Source organism: Pezoporus occidentalis, unplaced genomic scaffold (genome assembly GCF_034315485.1).
Source record: "Pezoporus occidentalis ecotype Australia unplaced genomic scaffold, CSIRO_AGI_Poc_V1 ctg60, whole genome shotgun sequence".
Classification (NCBI taxonomy): domain Eukaryota; kingdom Metazoa; phylum Chordata; class Aves; order Psittaciformes; family Psittacidae; genus Pezoporus; species Pezoporus occidentalis.
In genome coordinates, this window is record NW_026915944.1 from 2,373,065 (window position 1) to 2,393,222 (window position 20,158).

At 38.2% G+C, this 20,158-nt stretch overlaps 1 protein-coding gene across 24 annotated transcripts in view; it reads right to left on the reverse strand.

Annotated features, from left to right (window-relative positions):
• RBFOX1 (RNA binding fox-1 homolog 1) overlaps nucleotides 1-20,158 on the reverse strand; it is a 1,275,045-nt gene that overhangs the window by 375,187 nt on the left and 879,700 nt on the right. For 20 of the 24 annotated variants that reach the window (XM_062639409.1, XM_062639410.1, XM_062639411.1 and 17 more), the window contains one exon: nucleotides 16,689-16,730. The exons of 2 other annotated variants lie outside the window; for them this stretch is intronic. In XM_062639409.1, coding sequence (XP_062495393.1) covers nucleotides 16,689-16,730 — 42 coding nt within the window. Of the gene's footprint in view, nucleotides 1-2,332; nucleotides 2,484-16,688; nucleotides 16,731-20,158 lie in introns of those variants that run through there. 2 more of the 24 variants (XM_062639420.1, XM_062639434.1) reach the window with 1 other exon arrangement.

Below are 20,158 nucleotides of genomic sequence, written 5' to 3' on the forward strand. Positions count from 1 at the left end.
GACTTAAGGACTTCCCTGTAATTTTCAGTTTATGAGTTTATAAATTGCTTTGTTATTTAGTGCAGGCTCCTTAAATCCTGAAGTCTTTATGCACTGGATAATAACAAATGGATCAGTTTTATCACTTATAGTAGTTGAGTAAATCATGAAACAGCTTACCTTTCAGGAAAGCCATCATATAGAATTTAGCAAACCTATCAGTTGTTATCTCTGACTATGTATCTGACAAAACAAATTCATGCTTTGTCACCTTGTCACATTTGTTTAACAAGGTGAGAATAGCCTTGTAAATGAGGGTTAGTTATTGTTTTGATTTGGCAAGGGGCATGCATGTGTGCAGGGCTGCCTGCACTCTGAGGCTGCCAGCACTACCACTGCTGATGTCAGTGCCATAGTTACAACAGCCAGGAGACTGAGGTGAAAACCTGCTCCTCCACCACCTGAAATCTTGTCTTCTCGGGAGAAGTGCCAGAATTACCTCGCTATTAGGCTGCCAATATCTCTGCTGTTTTCCTCACAGTATCAGAAACACCTCTAAAGCAAAGTTCTGGTGAAGGCAGGCATTGCCCATTTCCAGGCATGTAAAGTGATAAGCAAGTAGAAAAGGGGATGAGGGGGACACACAATATTTTATAGAGCCATGGGGGAATGAAAAATACAAAACTAAAATACATGGACCTTCAGAACGCAAATGCGGAAAATTAATCATGTAACAGAATTCAGAGATTTACAGAAATAGGGAATAAGATGATACAGGTGCTATTCACTCCCAGGATATTACCAGTCTGCAAGAACGGCACTAAGTTCACTCAGGTAACGAGACAGCTGAATGTGTAATTTTTAACCATAACTCACAATTTCTAGATTACCTGTGTCATTAAAGCTAGTTTTTGTAAACCATGCCATGACTGAAGTGTACAAAATCCTGTGTGCACAATTGCTAGAGTACTTTTTACACACATAGGCGCTGTGTTTGATAAACAGGGTACTCATAGATGCAATCCCCAGCAGATACTTTACATACTGAATTCTCCAGTAAGGTACATAGCCAAAGTGATGGTCTGGCAGTGGCACAGACCTGGGAAATAACTGGCTTCAGAATCTTGGCATTTTGTTTGGAATTCCTATTCCTCATTCTCAAGGAAATCAGATATTGAGGAGCTCTAATGGCACCATCACATGGAGAAAAGGAAGCTGTGATGCTGCACTTTAATAAATCAATGCCTCTTTGGCTGCCTTCCAGAACACAAAAACACTTTCGGCATCTTTGCCTGCCTTTCATTTTGTGTCTTGTAGGAGACTCTCCATCATCTTTATGTTTGCAGACATATTCTCCATTGCCCTATCTTCTTTTTTGGCCTCTACCTTGAGACTCACTGAGCATTCCCCTTAGTTCGTGTTTTTCCAGAAACCCTTGATATTTACTGGAACCATTTATGTATTAATGTCAAATCAGTAGTGAGACAATAGTTAAGGCTGCAGCAGTGTTTCCTTAATATGTGCAGTGTGCTATTACATGTATATGTATACCCAGACAGTTCTGATTTTCACAAGTGATGTCAAATTATTTTGAGATCAGTTCAAATATATTGGAAAACGTCTGCCCGTCAGTTCAAACTATGTGAGGGAACCCAGGTAATATCAAGAGAAAAAAGTATGAATACTTATCTCCAGATTTAGAATTTCTTTAAACAGGACACGGTTGTTTTTGAAGAATGGGTATTTGTGAAAGAAGGTTAAGTGCAACGTGCAACTACCTCTAAAGAAGTACTTGTGTTTACAGTAGTACAACATAGATAAGTAGCTGTAAATCCATACTGCAGGTAAACGCACACAGCATTACTCCAAGGGACACACTGAGACACATAATTCTGCACTGTGTCCCCCACAGTGCTAGCAGATAACCAGCTCACTATACCCTGTGCATCATCCCCACAGCAGGAATAATTTTTTTCCTCCTGGTCCTAAAAATTTTGGGAGTATGCAGCTTATTGCAAAAGGACAGATTTGGAGTATTTTTGCCTGTGTGTATTAAGTAAGCAGATCAGTGTTCCAATTCTGTACTCATGTGCATAGCCACTGAGAGACTAGTAAACTAGCCGACAAGCAAAAACATGTGTAGCCTTCAGTCCACCCCAGTACTGCCCTGTACTAGCAGAAATTCCTTCAGCAAAGTGAAGCTGGATTCCCTGACTACACATTCTCACAATTACAAAATTTATCATACATTTATTTTGTATGAAATCAAAATACTCACAGTATTGTCTCCTTACATTACTTGCCCATTCTTTCAGTTATTAAATCGACTGTACATTAGAGATGCTATGCTTACCTCAGACACTCTCCATTAGGAGGGATCCAGCCTGTACGCTAAATATTTAATTTGTGTTCTGAGATGCTCTGAATCTATGTATTTTCTATTTTCCTAAGGGGTTCATCACATCAGTTGGGTACTTCTTTCCCAGCAACAAAATGCAAATTTAACTATTTCCAACAGCAAATGCGCGTGTACCGACACTGGAACAAAACAAAACAAAGTAAATTACACCCCATTCTGAAATCAGTGAAATTATGGAAATACAATCTCACTCTGAAATCAAAACGTAGGTTCTCCTGGTAGTACAGACTAGAAATACTCACTTTTGAGTATGTGTGAAAACTGAGATTACCTTTTTTCCTCAGGAGGGAACACAGTGAGTAATTGTTCTTCAATTTACAGTTCCACCTTTCATCACAGACAAATCACTAACATGAAAGCAACATTTTGAAGCAGCTCCAGATTACTCCACAGTTCTGAAGCACTGCCCATGACAACAAAAGGTTGTTGATACTTTGAGTTGGGCTGAAAGAGAGCATCCGCAAGTGGCAAAGCAAACATCTGCTGCTTTTGTCTTCAAAGAAAACTATGCACACAAGAAGGAACAGTGCCTCTGCGACCACAACCTTAGGTAACAGTATTACTATTGCTTTTTTCTGGAACTATGTTAGTCTCAGTTGGGCTCCACACAGAGAGTAAATTGCAAAATGCTGATCAAAGGAATCTTAACCACTCTCAACCACTTTTCACAGAGCAAGACCTTGCTAAACCACAGTATCTTTGCAAAGTGAACATTGCAAATAAACAGTATTAAAGCATTTAAAGATACTTGGATTTCTTTAGCATATGAAATTTATTGTGCCAATATGGAAAAATGGCAAAGAACATTCAGAAATGGGTACCCTGTGTCTATTTAGTGTGTCCAAAGCACGTGTTACATACAGAACAAAGTAGTAACTGGTGAGCCTTGTTTTCCTTGATGGCCTGCACTTCAAACAGGAAAATTGTAAATGAGTGGAGATCATTACTGCAATACTTTTGAGGCAGAAGGACTCCCAGACTGCAGTATCAGATTACATAGAAGCCCATATGGCTGCTCAGTGGTGACACTTTGCATTGTTTCCCTCTGAGCATTGAACTGAGATGCTCTCTGTACTGTGAGGAGCCTCCACATTAGCTGATGTTCTGAATGAAGGTCTTCCATGATTACACATATTTGAACATGAGAGTCAGAGAGCTGTAACACCTAATTTAGCATATTTTTTTTTACTATCTTAGACTAAGATGTATCTTTTAAGACTATTTCTATGTTACAAATACATCTAAGAAGACTATTTCCATGTTACAGATACATTGCACTGTTTACATTCTTTGCACCACCTGGGAAAGGAATGGACATGCACTCCCTGTGCCTCCTGCACTTAGCTAGGTAGTTATAGTCATAACTGATAGAGTGTGATATATAATGCACTACAAGAAGTGCAGAGAGGTGCATCACTACTGTGCTTCAGTTTCAGCAAGGGAGCAAAAAAAAAAAAATGCATGAACATGACAAGCATTTGGGTGGAGTTTAGTTACAAAACCATGCAGGAACATAAATCTGGTTTTGCTATTTACTGTAATAATGTCAAAATTGTTTGTTTCAACTCAGTTTTCTTCACATTATATTCATAGTAATTGTAGTATGATTACAGTTGCATACTTAATAAACTTTTTTCTATTTTTAATAACTTCAGCATTTTCCAATGCTTTCTAAATAAAGCTTGGATGATTATGAATCAAATGTGGAAATCCTGTTTCAATTTGAAAAATGAGATTTTGTTGTCTTTCAACCTTTTCTAAAGGTTGGACCAGATTATCTTTCAAGGTCCTGGGTTGTTCTACAATTCTGCAGATTAGGAATGACAACATCCTGAGAAATAACTGAATAGTGTACAGAATAGAAATTAAATTCTGTTTTCAGACCAGTTGTGCTTATAGTGATTCCAGCTGATGGTTCCTAGGCAGTCTTCTGAGAGAATGATTAATACCAAAGAAACTTTCTGCTCGAAGTGGCAACAAAACTGTATCTAGGTGAGATCTGTAACACCTCTGACTGTATACACCATGTATCCCCACTGTCCTGAATACAAATACTCAGAAGAATTGTGTGTAACCACTTAGGTATAATTTTTACAGAACTTCTTTCTATGTGTACATTTATTAACAATTTTAAATTCTCCAAATTTTTTTATAACTACAGCACTCATTTCACTGACATGATTTTTGAAATAAGTAATTACAGAACTGTTAATCAGATTTCCAGAAATGCTTTTGCTTGTACAATTGTAACCATTAATTATATTTTAAATGCATCTCAGTCTACATCAGTGTGTTATTAGGGTAGGTTTTGTTTGCAAGGGATTAAGAACTCTGTTGACTGATTTTATTAGGATTTTGAGATGCCTCTGTTATCACTCGCCTCTGGCTTAGGTAGAGGAGCTCCTTTTCATAGCAAGTTTCTCATTCCCCATAGTTACTCCTGATGGAGGCTGCGGAAACACACTTGTTTTCACTTCACCCTTTGCCCCAAAATACCCATAGTTCCATCTTTCTCACCTCAGTCTTTCAAGCGTGTAGCTGCTAAAGAAGATTGTTCAGTGCCTTCAGAAGAACAAAGCCATAGCTGGGAGGTAGCAAAAATATAACTAATGCAATGAAGAATTTTCCATAGAAGCATTTTAGTAGACATTATTTCTGATTTTTATCAGCTTTTTAAACTGACTGCTGTTAACTGATTCATGAACACTGTGGCTCATTCAGGTCACCTCTGGTTTCATCTACATAAATAATTTCTGATCTATTTAGTAATTTTCCATTATTCCTAGCTCCACTTCCTAGAGAGTAGAGTGGGAAATGGAAAAAAAAACAAAACCCAACAAACAAACCCTAAACCAGCAACAATAGAAAAGCTTGAAGTTTAAGACTTCAGAAGAAATGTAGGGGTATGCATTTACTACATTGAGGTCATATGGAATATTTTTTGTGAGCTTTAAAGTTTCTGCTTCGGAATCCTAGAAGGAGCACATATATATTAAAGAAAGTTAAAAAACACTGGAAAAATTCTGTGAATACAAATAAAACCCAGTGTCTCTTATATAATTATAGAATTGGTATAAGCCAGAAATTCCTCTGGAAATGGCAAAACTAGTATCTTTTCAAAAGAAGAAATGAGTGGGAAAAAAATATTGTTTTGGGTCAGAGGTGTCATAATTTTAATGTACTGAATAGAGTATGGAAACTATTATTCTTTTGTAGCCATTAGACCTGAAGAGTGTACAGCAAGCATGGGTCACTGCTGCCAAAACAGAAAGAACTGTATGGCTTTGTCAGCACATGATGACTGCTTGGTTCTGATGTTAGTATGTGAAGAAATGGTATAATTTGGAGACATACAAGTTTAGAAAAGTTTCTTCAGATTTTAGTCATATTTTTTCAACTTCTAGATGCAAATGCTTATGCACATAAATGTGTGCCTAGAATTATTAGTAAGCAGAAGTGTTTACAATACCTTTATGCTAAGTAGCAAACAAATGGTTATTTACATCAGAAGTTGAGGCATACAGTTGTGATCAACATAATTTGATAATGAAAAACTGTGAGAATAACACAGAAGATTAATGCAATCTACCTTAAAATTCAAGACAATCTCTTAAATTAAAAAGGTCCACCAGAAATCAAGGGAGTATCTGAACCATAAAATATTTGGGGCAAAGGCGGTATCTTACACTGTGCTTGTACAGTGCCTGTAATTTATGGTGCTATATAAATTATTTTTAACAATGATGAAAACAGTTGTAGAAAGCAGTAGTTCAGCAGAATAGGAAAACAGAAGAAATGAGCTGATAGCGTATAAAATAATCTATAACACGTAAGGAAATTACTAAATCAAGGTAATATAACTATTAATTATGCGCTCTTTGGAGGGCAGCTGCTATTAAGCAGGAAAGTGACCTTGAGATGAGAACTAGCTATACAGGATTTGGAGAAGGCTGACGCTCTGAATGACTTCTTTGCCGCAGTCTTCACTGGCAAAGGCTCTGCCCACACCACCCAAGTCTTGGAAGGCAGATGTAGGGACTGTGAGAATGAAGACCTTGGGCCCACTGTAGGAGAGGATCTGGTTCGTGACCATCTTAAAAATCTGAACGTGCACAAGTCCATGGGTCCTGATGAGATCCATCCGCGGGTCCTGAAGGAGCTGGTGAATGAAGTTGCTAAGCCACTGGCCATCATATTTGAGAAATCATGGCAGTCAGGTGAAGTTCCCAACGACTGGAAAAGGGAAATATAACCCCCATTTTCAAGAAGGGGAAAATGGATGACCCGGGGAATTACAGACCAGTCAGTCTCACCTCTGTGCCTGGCAGAATCTTGGAGCAGATTCTCCTAGAAGGCATGCTAAGGCACATGAAAATCAACAAGGTGCTTGGTGACAGCCAAGGGGAAATTCTGCCTGACCAATTTGGTGGCCTTCTATGATGGGGCTACAGAACTGATGGACAGGGGTAGAGCAGATAATGTCATCTACCTGGACTTGCGTAAAGCGTTCGACACTGTCCCACACGACATCCTTGTCTCTAAATTGGAGAGACATCAATTTGATGGATGGACCACTCGGTGGATAAAGAACTGGCTGGATGGCCGCACGCAAAGAGTTGTGGTCAATGGCTCAGTGTCCAGCTGGAGACCACTAACAAGTGGTGTCCCTCAGGGATTGAGGTTGGGACCAGTGTTGTTCAACATCTGTGTCGCTGACATGGACAGTGGGATTGAGTTCGCCCTCAGCAAGTTTGCCGATGACACCAAGCTGTGTGGTTCGGTTGATACCCTGGGGGGAAGGAATGCCATGTAGAGGGACCTTGACACGCTTGTGAGGTGGGCTGATGCCAACCTTATGAAGTTTAACCAAGCCAAGTGCAAGGTCCTACACCTGGCTCAGAGCAATCCCAAGCACAGCTACAGGTTGGGCAGAGAAGGGATTCAGAGCAGCGCTGCGGAGAATGACTTGGGGGTGTTGGTCGATGAGGAAATGAACACGAACCAGCTTCAGTGTGCGCTTGCAGCCCAGAAAGCACAACCGTATCCTGGGCTGCATCAAAAGGAGCATAATCAGCGGTCGAAGGAGGTGATCCTGCCCCTTTACTCTACTCTCGTGAGACCTCACCTGGAGTATTGTGTGCAGTTCTGGTGTCCTCAACATAAAAAGGACATGGAACTGTTGGAACAAGTCCAGAGAAAGGCTACGAGGATGATCAGGAGACTGGAGCACCTCCAGTATGAAGATCGGCTGAGAAAGTTGGGGCTGTTGAGCCTGGAGAAGAGAAGGCTGAGTGGAGACCTCATAGCAGCCTTCCAGTATCTGAAGGGGGCCTACAGGGATGCTGGGGAGGGACTCTTCATTAGGAACTGTAGTGACAGGACAAGGGGTAACGGGTTAAAACTTAAACAGGGGAAGCTTAGATTGGATATAAGGAGGAAATTCTTTCCTGTTAGGGTGGTGAGGCACTGAAGTAGGTTGCTTAGGGAGGCTGTGAATGCTCCATCCCTGGCAGTGTTCAAGACCAGGCTGGACGAGGCCTTGGGTGATATGGTTTAGTGTTAGGTGTCCCTGCCCATGGTCGAGGGGTTGGGACTTGATGATCTTGAGGCCCTTTCCAACCCTAAGTGTTCTATGATTCTACTATTCTATGAAGGCCACTTTTTACTTTCAATATTGTACTTAAAAAGATCTTAAGAATTCAAAGGAAGAGACAACTACTACAGGAAAGAGAAATGCTATAAAATACAATATATCTGTATTTTTGCTCATTACCTATGGACTACCAATCTATATGCTATTTGAGTACATACTTTGAATATATCTGTATACACCCTGTTACATAAGGGCTTAAATTTCCAGTATTATTGGAGCATGAAAAATGCTGTGATATGATGCACTTGGTTCTTGTATCTTCCTCCCCTGTCTAAGCCATACTGCCTTTAAATATAACATAGATGGTCAAAGCTTTGAAATACCTAACAGCCAGCAGATATGTGTGTGTGTGGGAGGAAACATTCCTGAGTCAAGGTAAATTTCTCCCAGGGGTGAGAAACAATAAAGATGTTACAAATCAGCAAAGCATTTTTACCTTTCTGGTAAAAATCTTCCTGGTTTATAAAATGAATCCTCTAGACAACATGCTATGAATACAAAAATACCTGCTTACTATTTCTTCCATCTCAATCAATTTGTCCCCAAGTATCTACTGATACTGGCAACTGTCCCAACTCCATTGCAGGACCTAGCACTTGTCCTCATTGAACTTCATTGAGTTCACCTGGCCCCACTCCTTAAGGCTGTCAAGGTCCTTCTGGATGGCATAGCTTCCCTCCAGCATGTCAAGTGTACCATGGAGTTTAGTGTCACCAGTAAACTGCTGAGGGTGCAATTAATCACACAACGTCATTTATCAAGACATTGAGTAGTGTTGGTCCCAGTTCCCTTTTGTCAGGTTCTCATCATGGTCTTTTAGGACCTGCCAACTGTTTTGGTTTTATTCTCTTTCCTCTTGGAAGACTGTTGCACAAGATGTCTCTCAAGCATATATACATGGAGCAAAGGAGTTGCCCCACTTCAGTGACAGGTATTGGACATATCAGGATGGTGATGTGCAGAGTATTCATCATCAGTTCCTTATGGTTGTTATTTTTGCTTTTAATTTTTAGTTTGACTCAGAATACTTTTTTCTCTGGGCAGGCCACACGTACTGACATAACTGTCATGTGTTGCTCTGCTGATGAAATGCCAGTGTAACTGGACAAATGTCCATACTTGGTATGGATTCAATATATTAAAAAAAGTACTGTCCAATGTATATGTATATATGTACATATTAATATCAATGTGTGTATCTGCATTTTTGTTTGGGATTAACTTATTCTTCCTTGTAACTTTGCTGCTTTAAAAAAATTTGGCAGCTACTTAATTGAATGGTTTAGTACAGAATTAAACCTGACTGGTTTAAGCAAGTAAGATTTAGAAAGATTTTACACAACATAAAAAGACCATTACCATCAGTAGTAGAAACTGATCTCCACATTATAATCGATATTCCTTCATTCTTTCTGCTTTAAACAATACTAGTTCAAGTAGTCAGTGCCTCACTGAATATATGTCTTTATAACACCACATAATTTGGATTGTTGAGGTGATTTTTTTTCAGTAATTATAATACTCTCAACGCCTGTCTCGTTCCCTTGAATAATCTAGTTTCTCACTCACTTGATATATGAGTAAATGAGAACAGAAATCCACCATGCAGAAGGATCAAAGAGTATGTTAAAAATCCAGCTAATCTACCTGCAACTGAAAAGCTTTTTCAGGTTTTTCACTTGATCCTAGTGAAAATAATAATAATAATACAAAAGTAGCACAAGCAAACAGCTCTGGCCAGCCAGAACCACAAAACCCCTCACGCTCAAGCCAGAAAGGCCTCGTGGAAATAAGCTAGGAAAAAAACAAAACCAAACAAAACCCCAACCCAACCAACCAAAAAAAAACCCAAATTGCACTGTAAACTAGTGTTTCCTGCTAGAATTAGGTGTGACATTAAACATGACTATGATCTTTGCTAGTCAAACTGACTAAGCAACAGTAGCGCCTGAAATAATAAGGCAAGATAGTATAAACACCATTAAAGCTTTCCACTTAAAGATCTTGTTTCAAGATGATCAAAGAGAAATAACAAAAGCTATGAGAAGAAACTAAGACAAAATATGCAAAAAAATCCTTCTTTCTGTCTAGGACAGAATCACTGATCACAGCAAGTGCTCTGCAAAAGCAGCTGCAGGCATTCATTGCAGAAGGTCTGTGTAAAAGTTGCTGTTCTAAATGGAGAAGCTGTTCCCAGATACCGTGAGGATGCAGCACTGTGTACTGCTAACGTTTGTGTAGCAGGAGGAAGAGAGCACCAGGATAGTGAACACATGTTGAGCATGAGTTCAGTAGCCTTCATGTTCAGTAGCCTTCATACTATCTAAATCTACTTCCTTCAGAAGTTTGCCTCTTCCTGAACCTTGATTACATTTAGTGGACTGCCTCACAAACCAAATCCCTATCCTTAGTTGTCTGTACACAAACATGACTTAAATATACATCAAGTAGCTGCCAAATTCCAGAGAGTGCATTGCAGCTCTAGACGGAATCTGTCATGCTAAATGGACAGGTTGTTACTGAAAACACTGCTTCAACTGTACCAAATATTACTGTAACTCTTGAGTTTCAGCAATTTTGAAGCACCATACTGAGAAAATACTTGACTGTGCAAAAATCAAAGTTGATTGCAAAAGAAAGCAGTGCTTGAGCAACAGAAAATCTTCTGGCTACTGTTCCCAAGAGAGAGATGCCAAAACAACATCAGGAAAGGAATGGAAGATTTTCTAACAGTATTCCATCATCAGCAAAGACAAGGAAAATACCTAAAGGCTTCTTCACTCTCCCTGAAAGAATTTAAAAGAAACCTGAAGTGAGTGACACCATCACTATTCAGCAAAGGGAAGTGCCTGCACGCATTCTTTCTTCTCTTGATCAAAGGACCATATTATTAACAGTTAGCATTTTAAGAGGATAACAGCATCCTTGTGGTAAGCAGCTATGTCACTTCAGATGACCTCACCTAGTTGAAGATGTCTCTGCTCATTGCAGGGTGGCTGGACTAGATAACCTTTGAAGGTCCCTTCCAACCCAAACTATTCTGTGATTCTATGAAACACGACCCATCACAATTTTCATTACCTAGACATTGTCATAATTTTTTAATAATCACCATGGTTATTAAACAACAAACTGGAGGCCAGTGTCATCTTAGAGAAGCTATGCTTAGGAAGGCTCCTAAAATACATCAGAACTGCCAGCAGGACCAGAATTGAGTTTTACAACATCCATTTAGTTGCCTTTTTTTTTTTTCCCACACATTCATTTCAAGCTAGATGAAAATTTACATGAAATCACAACCCTGCAGTTAGCCCCCCTCCCTAAGTTTGTTGGACTATTTATAATCCTGTCATTCTTCTTTAGATCTCAGTTCCAGTAATTTTTTTTTTCTCCCCCAAAAAATGCGCTGTGAATTATTCTTTATGGAACCACTGGGAATGTTGTTTGTAACATGGTGACCATGATTACTCTGATTTCATTTCATGCCAAGTGTGTAATACAGAGAAGCCAAAAATACAATGCCTTCTTATTAACTTCACCTACCTGTATGCTCACCACACCCTATACCCAACTCACTGCAAGAGTAACTATAGAAACTAAAAAAGTGCCATTTTATACCACTTGTCTAGCTTGTCAGTTGCAGCATAACCTACATGGATTCCTAAGAAAAGGATGAGTAGTAAACACATTTTGGATTGATCCAACTCTACTAGTATATCTTAGCTTTTCCCTTTAGGAGATCATGTATAATCCTGTGTGGCTCCTGTTTACTCTTCCAAGCAAGATGTACACACGCTGCTCATAAATGTGTACCAAGAGATTTCCAGAAGGAAAAGAAAAATAATGAAACTTTTCTTAATTGTCAGAACTAGCTGCTAACTTCTGCAGAAGCACTATGAATTAGCATCTTGCTTTCTGCTAACTGACTCATGAAACAAAGTTACATACCTTTCCTTTACTAGTCCAGTGAGGGAAGAGATTGAGATCAAAAGCACATTTTTTTTGCCAGCCACTATGCTATCAAAATCAAAAATTATTTCAGAAAATGCTCAAAAATAGCATCTACTTCACAAGTCACTTCCACTTGGATTCTCTTCCTCTCTCCAGTTGGTTTTGTTTTTTTTTTTCTTTTCTGCCCCCTTGGCTTAAAGTGCTTAAAAAAAAAAAGCATCTGCCACTGAATCCTAATTTACCTCCTCAGTGCATCAGAGGAATACTGTACACAAAAACTATCACTGGATTATTCTTAGATAACTGGAGAAAGCTAATACTACAGTGATGAGCTTCACAAGTTTTCTTTAAAAATTTTCTAAAAACCCTATCTACATAGCTAAGCACTGTGCAACCTGATGAATTAATGCACTGAACAAAGACACAAAGAAAACTAAACACTGTAGGATTATGGTTGCTTAATATATTTGCTTTTGCTCCTTCTACCTAGCATAACTTTCATACATTTTTGGCTACATGTTGCAGCTTATTTAATTGACCATATAAAAGACAGGACAAACAGAATGATACTGCATGCAAAACTTCTTTTTGTCTACTTGAAAATTAGGATACTATTAAAAAAAAAAAGGTTGATATTAAATGCGAGATGATAGTAAGGCTCTGCCCTTCCCATAATTCACAGCAGAGAAGGAACTGTGGCTGCATTTAACGCATCTTGATAAGTGCATGTGAAAGAAGCTGTTAATTAGAGCAACAACTAGGTCACTTAAAATTTCAGATCATGGAAGTTAATCACACCATTTACCATTAGATTTTATTGGTATTCACAGGAACATTTATAAACCCTCCCAACATTAAAATTTAAAGCTGCTCTATGCCCACCTTAGAGAGCTCATCAAATATTGCTGCAGAAGGACCAAAGGCATCAGCTTATATAGCAAAACTCACAGATGTAAATACAGATACTGAAGCTCACTTTAAACTATTACGTTGAGGTGATAATGCAAAACCATAATTTCTTAGTTGAAAGGAAGGTTGGGCAAGGCTCCATAGGGTTTAAGTTAGCCTGTAAGTTTATATAATGTCCTTAGGCTACGATAAAAAAAACTGAAATCCCAGGTTAAAGTCAAAGGAAGTAAGGAAGGTTCAGTGGAAGCAGTAGGCAGACTTCTGAGGCTGTCACTACATTTCTGTTTGCAGCTTCACATACTACAGCTTATTTCTACCTATGGCTGGTATCTTGATATTCTTCAGAGCCTTAAATAACCTGGATCTTTCATGTTTCAAAGCCTGTTTTTCACACCTAAATATGAGAAAAGTGTTTTTAAATGATTTTGAGCAAGCTGTGAGTTCTGTGTCTTTGCGGGTCATTTATAATGCATCAGAATGACAATTCTGTTAAGCTCTAGACAGCAACTCATAAACGAGCAAGTGGCACTAGGAAAGAATCAGAGAAGAGGACAGGGTGTATCTGTCAAGAGATACATAAATAGGGATTTAATACAAAACAGACTGAGGAGGACTAAACAGTATTATTATTTTCTTGAAAGGAAATACTGACAAAGAGGAATGGGTGGATAGACCTGAAGAGAGTGATGCTGAGTCAACTCCGCTTTAGGAACACACTAGTTTTTTTAGTACAACTTGATTTAAATGAAGCCAGACTAGAAAGTGTAAAGGAAGTACAAAAATATAGAGGGGAAAAAAAAAAAAAAAAAGGTGCAAGGCAGCACATGGCAATGAAAATCATTTTTCCAAGAGAAAGGAAACTTTAAAAAAAAAAATGGTTTTAATGCTTTCAATTTTTTTGTTTTTGCATTGGATGGAAATATACCAAAGACAGCTTGTGTTATATATCCAGATGGAGGAAAAAAAACAAACCCAACCAGCTGTGCTGTTCCCACAGCTTTCTCTATGAATTCTCATTAGTCTCATTTAAGTAATTCAGGTAGAAATACTAATGTCTAGCTGGAAGTTTTATCAGGTTAGCAAGCCAAGTTCCCAACTTGCAGTCACTGTCATTTTTGATGTTTGAGCAGAAAATGGTTAAAATATACAGACTTCCTTAATTGTCAGAATAATCATTTATTGTAATATAATGTATTACAATACACATTATATTACAATTGTATATCCAGTATGGATAAGAGTTTCATTACTCTACACGCTTTATTTCAGAATGGTGAGTCTTTGCTTTGCATTTAGAATTTTAAGGCCAGTGAAGAGGTGAGAAATGCCTGAGTAGATATAGTAAGATTTAGTTAACTTCTTTCTATAGCCACACAATGTCTAATTATGCGAACTGTTATGCTTTAAGCAAATCTTTCTTAAAGCACCTTTCTTTTGGAACTTCTTCAGAACTTGTACATTAAGGAATGACTGGAGAATGAAAAAAGGAGAGTGGCAGACAGATTGTCATCTTACACTGAGCAAGGACAGTGGGAGATAACCATTCTAGGATTCTGTAACACATCATTTCTGTTATACTATTAGATAATCTACAGGTAATCTAGCTTTAACTCAGCTCAGAAACACAAATGGTTGTTGGCATTTTGTTGTTCCAATCCTGTTCTCTTGTTACATTTCAATTCTTTCAGTTGGGATGAGACAGTATTTTGCTCTGAACAGACTGCCTCATATCCAAGCACTCAAGGTAGGTCACAAACCCCAAGAGAAATTCTTGCAGGCCTGAAAAATGCAATTCAGCCAATTAAACATTTTTCAATAGCACTGCTCAGTTAGTGAGCCAACCTAAAAGTGACAGAATGGTCAAGTTCCACCCTCAGAGTGCTGAAGGTGCAGAACATAGCAGCAGGGGGCTGTTCATAGCAGGACTGAGAAGAGTCAAAGGTGGCAGCACTGAACTGTGACCAAAACATCTCCACAGAGTAAATCACAATTTCAGTGGGACCTTTTGTCACAGCAGATGGGCTGTTGTAAACTAGAATACATCCTGGGCACTGGTAAAGGTCTCGGTGTTTGAAGACCGGGCAGGAGAAAGGAACAGCTCCCCCATGCCTGGCAATGTGATTGGTGCTTTCACTGTACCTGTCTGTGTGAGACTTCTTCGTGGCTGTAGTTTTTGTAACTCAGCCAAGGTCTGACTCTGGGGTGGTGACTGCTTTCATTGTGTCCCAGCCTCAGAATGGAGTTTACACTGATAATTGTATTTCATGTAACAGGAACACACAGCAGCAGTGGAAAGAGATGCACCTAATCTCGGTAGCTTAGAGATGTGTTTTTTTCCAAAGTTGCCATGAAAAGTCCCATTTTGATGTGACACAAAGGCATCATAACCACTGAGCTCATGTTTATATCTGAATATGTAATACAGGAATAGAAAGACACATGGAAGTTTTACTGTATCTCATGTTACCCACTACTTAGAGAAATCACTTCAAAAAATTAAATATTTACTTGAAGAAAGAGCTGGGGGTCTCCTTCCATTATATTTCAAAACAATGTTTTCATTCATTCAAAGGAGAAAACTTAATAAAAACAATAAAAGCAAATGAAAACTGTTTTTGTTGTCATGCTGCCTCTTGAAAAGATTGTCCTTTGGGTACTATTGCAATATTTTAACTTTGACAGCTGCTCTGTTGAGACATTACTACTGATAGAACAAAGCTTCAGTACAATAGCAATGCAGTCACACATCAGCAAGAATGAAGGACAATATGTGATGCATCATTCTTGCATAACTTGTTTACCAAAAATCCCACTGCAAATATGGTGAAGATCAGCTGAAGTATCTAGATATGTTGATGAAGTTAATATAATGAACTGCTGAATTTTCAGTAACACTGTGAAACTTAAAGACTAGAGTATACTTTTTATACTTGCAAGTCATGCAGGCATTACTGATGGTTAGTAAACAGCAAGCAAAAGATATTTTTTTCTATTTCCAATAACGCTTTTGTTTGCATAAAACCTTACACTTCCTTGAGGCCTGCCTCTTCCTCTCTACTCGCATATGGGATTTCAAAAAAATACCCATTACGTGGTATGAGTAACACTTGGCTTCTCTTTAGTTTTTAATTAATAAAAACTCTTTTGCCCTTCCAAAACAAATACTAGAATCAATCAGTTGAACAAGGAAATACCTGTGGTGAAAAAGCATCTGCAGATATGTAGCATATTTAGAATTTAGAGGGAGAAACAACTAAAACCTGTTGAAAACACTGTCACTTTAACATAGGAAAAGGGGAAAACAAAGGTCAGCAACCTGGTCGAGGAGCTCCATCCTGTTTACAGATTGTACATAACATACACCCTAAATACTTGGACCTTTTCTGCCAGTTCCATTACATTCCTCCTTTTGGACAGCACTCATACTACAAAAAAATCCAAAGGATAGCACCTTCCTATCTGAAGCAATCTGGTAGTGGAGAAAGTCTGAGAAACATAGTGACATTTACCACTACTAAATCTTCATGTTGTGCATAAGAAGAGCATGCTGAGTGCTCCTGAAAAGAAGTATTTACTGCCAAATCTCACTAAATTATGGAAGAAAAAGCTGTATCTACCGTAACTCTTCTATATTGAGATAGGTACAGTATTTACCAACAAGCAACAAATGAGCTAAATATGTTCCTCTTAAATAAAATAATCCATCTGTCAACAGCACAAACTAGATCCTGCTTATGTTTTAAAGAAACAGAACATTTTGCATATCATTGCACTTACCCTTAGTTGTTCTCTTTCACAACTCATCTGTTGTTTTGAACTCTACAGGAGACAAAAGAAAAAAACAAAGTAACTCTGAAAGCATAGCCTTCTTACCACCACAAAGCTGCCAGGGCTACATAGCTTACACAAATAAATAGCAGAAACACAGACAAAAGTTTAAACACAATGCTGAGTTGTGGATCTAAATAGAATAATTACTGCAAAAATATATTGCTTTTCATTTTAAATTTACATAGGTTGAAAGGAAATAAACACCAGAACCCACCACAAATCTGAAGTACAAAAGCTTTTTTGACACTTTAAACATCTCATTGGCAGTTCAGGAAGCAGCTTTCCACTTTTTCTATCACAAGTCTGTGTTACATTTCTGAACATCCCACTACTAAGATGCCACAATATATTCACAGTACACCTTAGAAATAAAGATTCAGAAACTTCAAGAAGTTATAAAATACATTTTTCTGACAACTTCCAGTTCTGCTCTGGTATAAACACTGAAGATGACTTGATTCCAATGGATATTTTTTCCATATGGCTGTCGATGTTCTGCCAGGTGTGTGAGAAACTCTTGGATTGTGGGAGCTTGTTGCTGAGCCAGAGCTCACTACCAAGTGACAGCAGAAATGAGCGATTGGTCAATGGCAACACAATTTGTGTAGTCACCACTCCACCAAACAGAATGGGGTTCCTCCAGGAAGGGCTCAAGTAAGCCAGCAGCAGCACAGAGACACCCAGCTCCCAGCTTGCTTTCTAGCTCGACCCTGCCACCAGAACCACCTGAGCAGAAAAAAAGCTTTGCTAGGTGCTCAAGAAGGCACTGATGTTGATGGGTCCAGCCTGTGGTGAGACTTCTTGGCTGATATTTGTTTTGTTTTTAAAGTTAAATTCTTTGAGAGGACTTTCAGAATCATTTTAGTGAGTGTCATTAGTGTTGAAAATGTAATCACTGCCATTTCTGTAATTAATGTGCATGGCAAACGGTTCATAAAACATGAAAAAGAAATCTGATGCAATGTTTTCTAGGGATATTTTCAGAGATTCAGAGTACATTTTCCACTACTTTGCACTTACAAAACAGTTAAAATATAAACCATGACCCACTTGTATGAGACACTTTAACTGTTAGGATGATGAAAACGGGAACTTCTCAGGCAAAGTTGGGTTACTTAAAATAAAACTGCCAGCCCATTTTTCCACAGTCCTAATAAATAAGTTACAAGCTAAACCTTCTATCTAAGTATTACAACAAAGTCCCCGTATGCAAATACCAGTCTAACAGAAACAGATGCTCTTCTGGTGTATCACTTGAAATTCTCTGGAATGGAACAAGAGGTGTAGGAGTTCAGCATAGATCAATTTACAATCTGCCCTTAAAGAGTAACAGCTAAAGTGACTATCACTTGCACACTGTGTTTCAAAAATGGGAGGTAGTGGTGGGCCATATCAGAATGGAAGAAAGGCAGAATTTGGAAAAACTAACCAAAAAAAGTACATCACATTTGTAGAGTGGAGCAAGTTACTGACTATTTAAGCAGATAACTAATTCTGTGTTTTAATTAGTCATCTATTAGGCTATCTTCTACTGTCATTTTAAACATGAAATTGGCAAATACGAGAGAGACCAGAACAGGAAATGTTAAATTTAAAAATAACTATTAATGAACAGAAGGAAAATACAATAGAAAGGCAATGAGTGAGTAAGAACCAAGATGCACAAGTTAGTAGAGGGTGACTGTGTCCTAACATCAAACTGCTACACCACACCTGCCACAAAACAAATAGAATAAAACCTTGAATTTATTTTAAAACAAACAGTTTTCATATGAATGGCAGAATTGTACTTTGAAATATATTTTTTACTCAATCTAACACCACTTCTCTGGTGTTCAGTTTACTGAAAGGAATGTCCGGAGACAGCAGGGCCAATACGCAGGACCAGTACAACACCAATGGTGGCAATCTCCTTTGTGCAAAGTTCAGCAAATGGCTGATTGCAAACCTTCTGTTTAAGCTATAAGAACCAGACCCATTTGAGTGATGTCTTTCCTCACAGACAGAACTTCCATGTAGACACCTCCCCATCACCCCTACTAAAAGCTTTCCAGAGCAAAAGCAGCAAGGTGTAGTGCTAATGTGTTACTAGGATGAGAATAAAAAGAAAAAAACTGAAACAAACAAACCCCACCTTAATGAAAAAATATTTTTCATAGTTCAAACCATGATGCCATCTGCCTGTCCCTCTATCTATTTATCAGCTCAAGTTTATTAAAGTACATCTTAAAGGCTCATTAGGGCACAAGTGGCTTTCTGTGCAGCTAACCAGTGCCAAATGTGCTTTCTCCTTTTGTCTTTTCCACTATCTGTGCCAGTCTAAAGAGAAACATCCTGGCAGCACACTAAGCACTTAAGGGAAAACATAAATAATGCATTTACAGTATGCAAACCTGTACAGAGAAATGAGAAAAACTGAAAGCCATAATATATTTAATTAATGATTGAGACCACAGAAGCAAACCTTGTGCATATCCTGCAATTTTAAATACATCACTTCTCTATCCTGAGTTTACTTTGTTATGTCTCTGGACTGAACTCTGGACTGAATCACTCTTCAGTGATTCAATGAACTATTTATTTCTTTTAGTTCAAGACTGCATGAAGAACCTGGTCAATATGTTGAATGCCATCATGTCAAGCTCTCACATGCTAGATTTTAGTGGAAGAATGCCTCAAATATTGATTATCTTTAAAATACTTCATCAAGGAAAAAAATTCGAAGAATCTGAACTTTCAAGACTACAGGTCTTTTTATAAGACAACAGTCTTACAAGACAATCATGCTGTAAGGCTCCATCATTTTAAACAGAAAAAGACCCTTTGGAAATACTGTGCAAACTGCTGGTGTCCTTGTCTGATGAGTTCATGAACAGGACTAGAAAGAAGTATGTTTTCGTTCAAGTAACAGTGGCAGGTGGGAGACTTAAGATCTTTTAAATATATTTATCAGCCATCCAACTCCATAAGGACATGCAAGCCCTAGTCCTAAAGCAACTGAAACACGAATCGAAAATAGAAGCCATCTACAGATGTAACGGACAGACTGAGAGAACAGCAGTTACTCAAGCTGATAAGGAATACTAATAGTCCAACCACCTGGGGAGGTTTTTTTGCTGTCAGGTTTTTAAAGCATCATTTTAAATAAAGCATTTAGGTGATGTAGCAAAGAGAACAATATGATGATGACAGAGTTATTTACAGAAAGACTGTGCTGAAAATGTGAAAGAAAAACTATTTTTGTTGCAGTACAAAATTCCCAAGTATTTGTTTTGCATTAACAAATTCAAAATTCTTTCAGGATTGAGAAAGTAATTTGAAATGAAGCACAGCCCCAGTGGCTGAAAAACAACCAGTGAATTTCGAATGTCTTTTATATTCTAGATATTTTACCAGAAACAAACATTGTGGTAAAC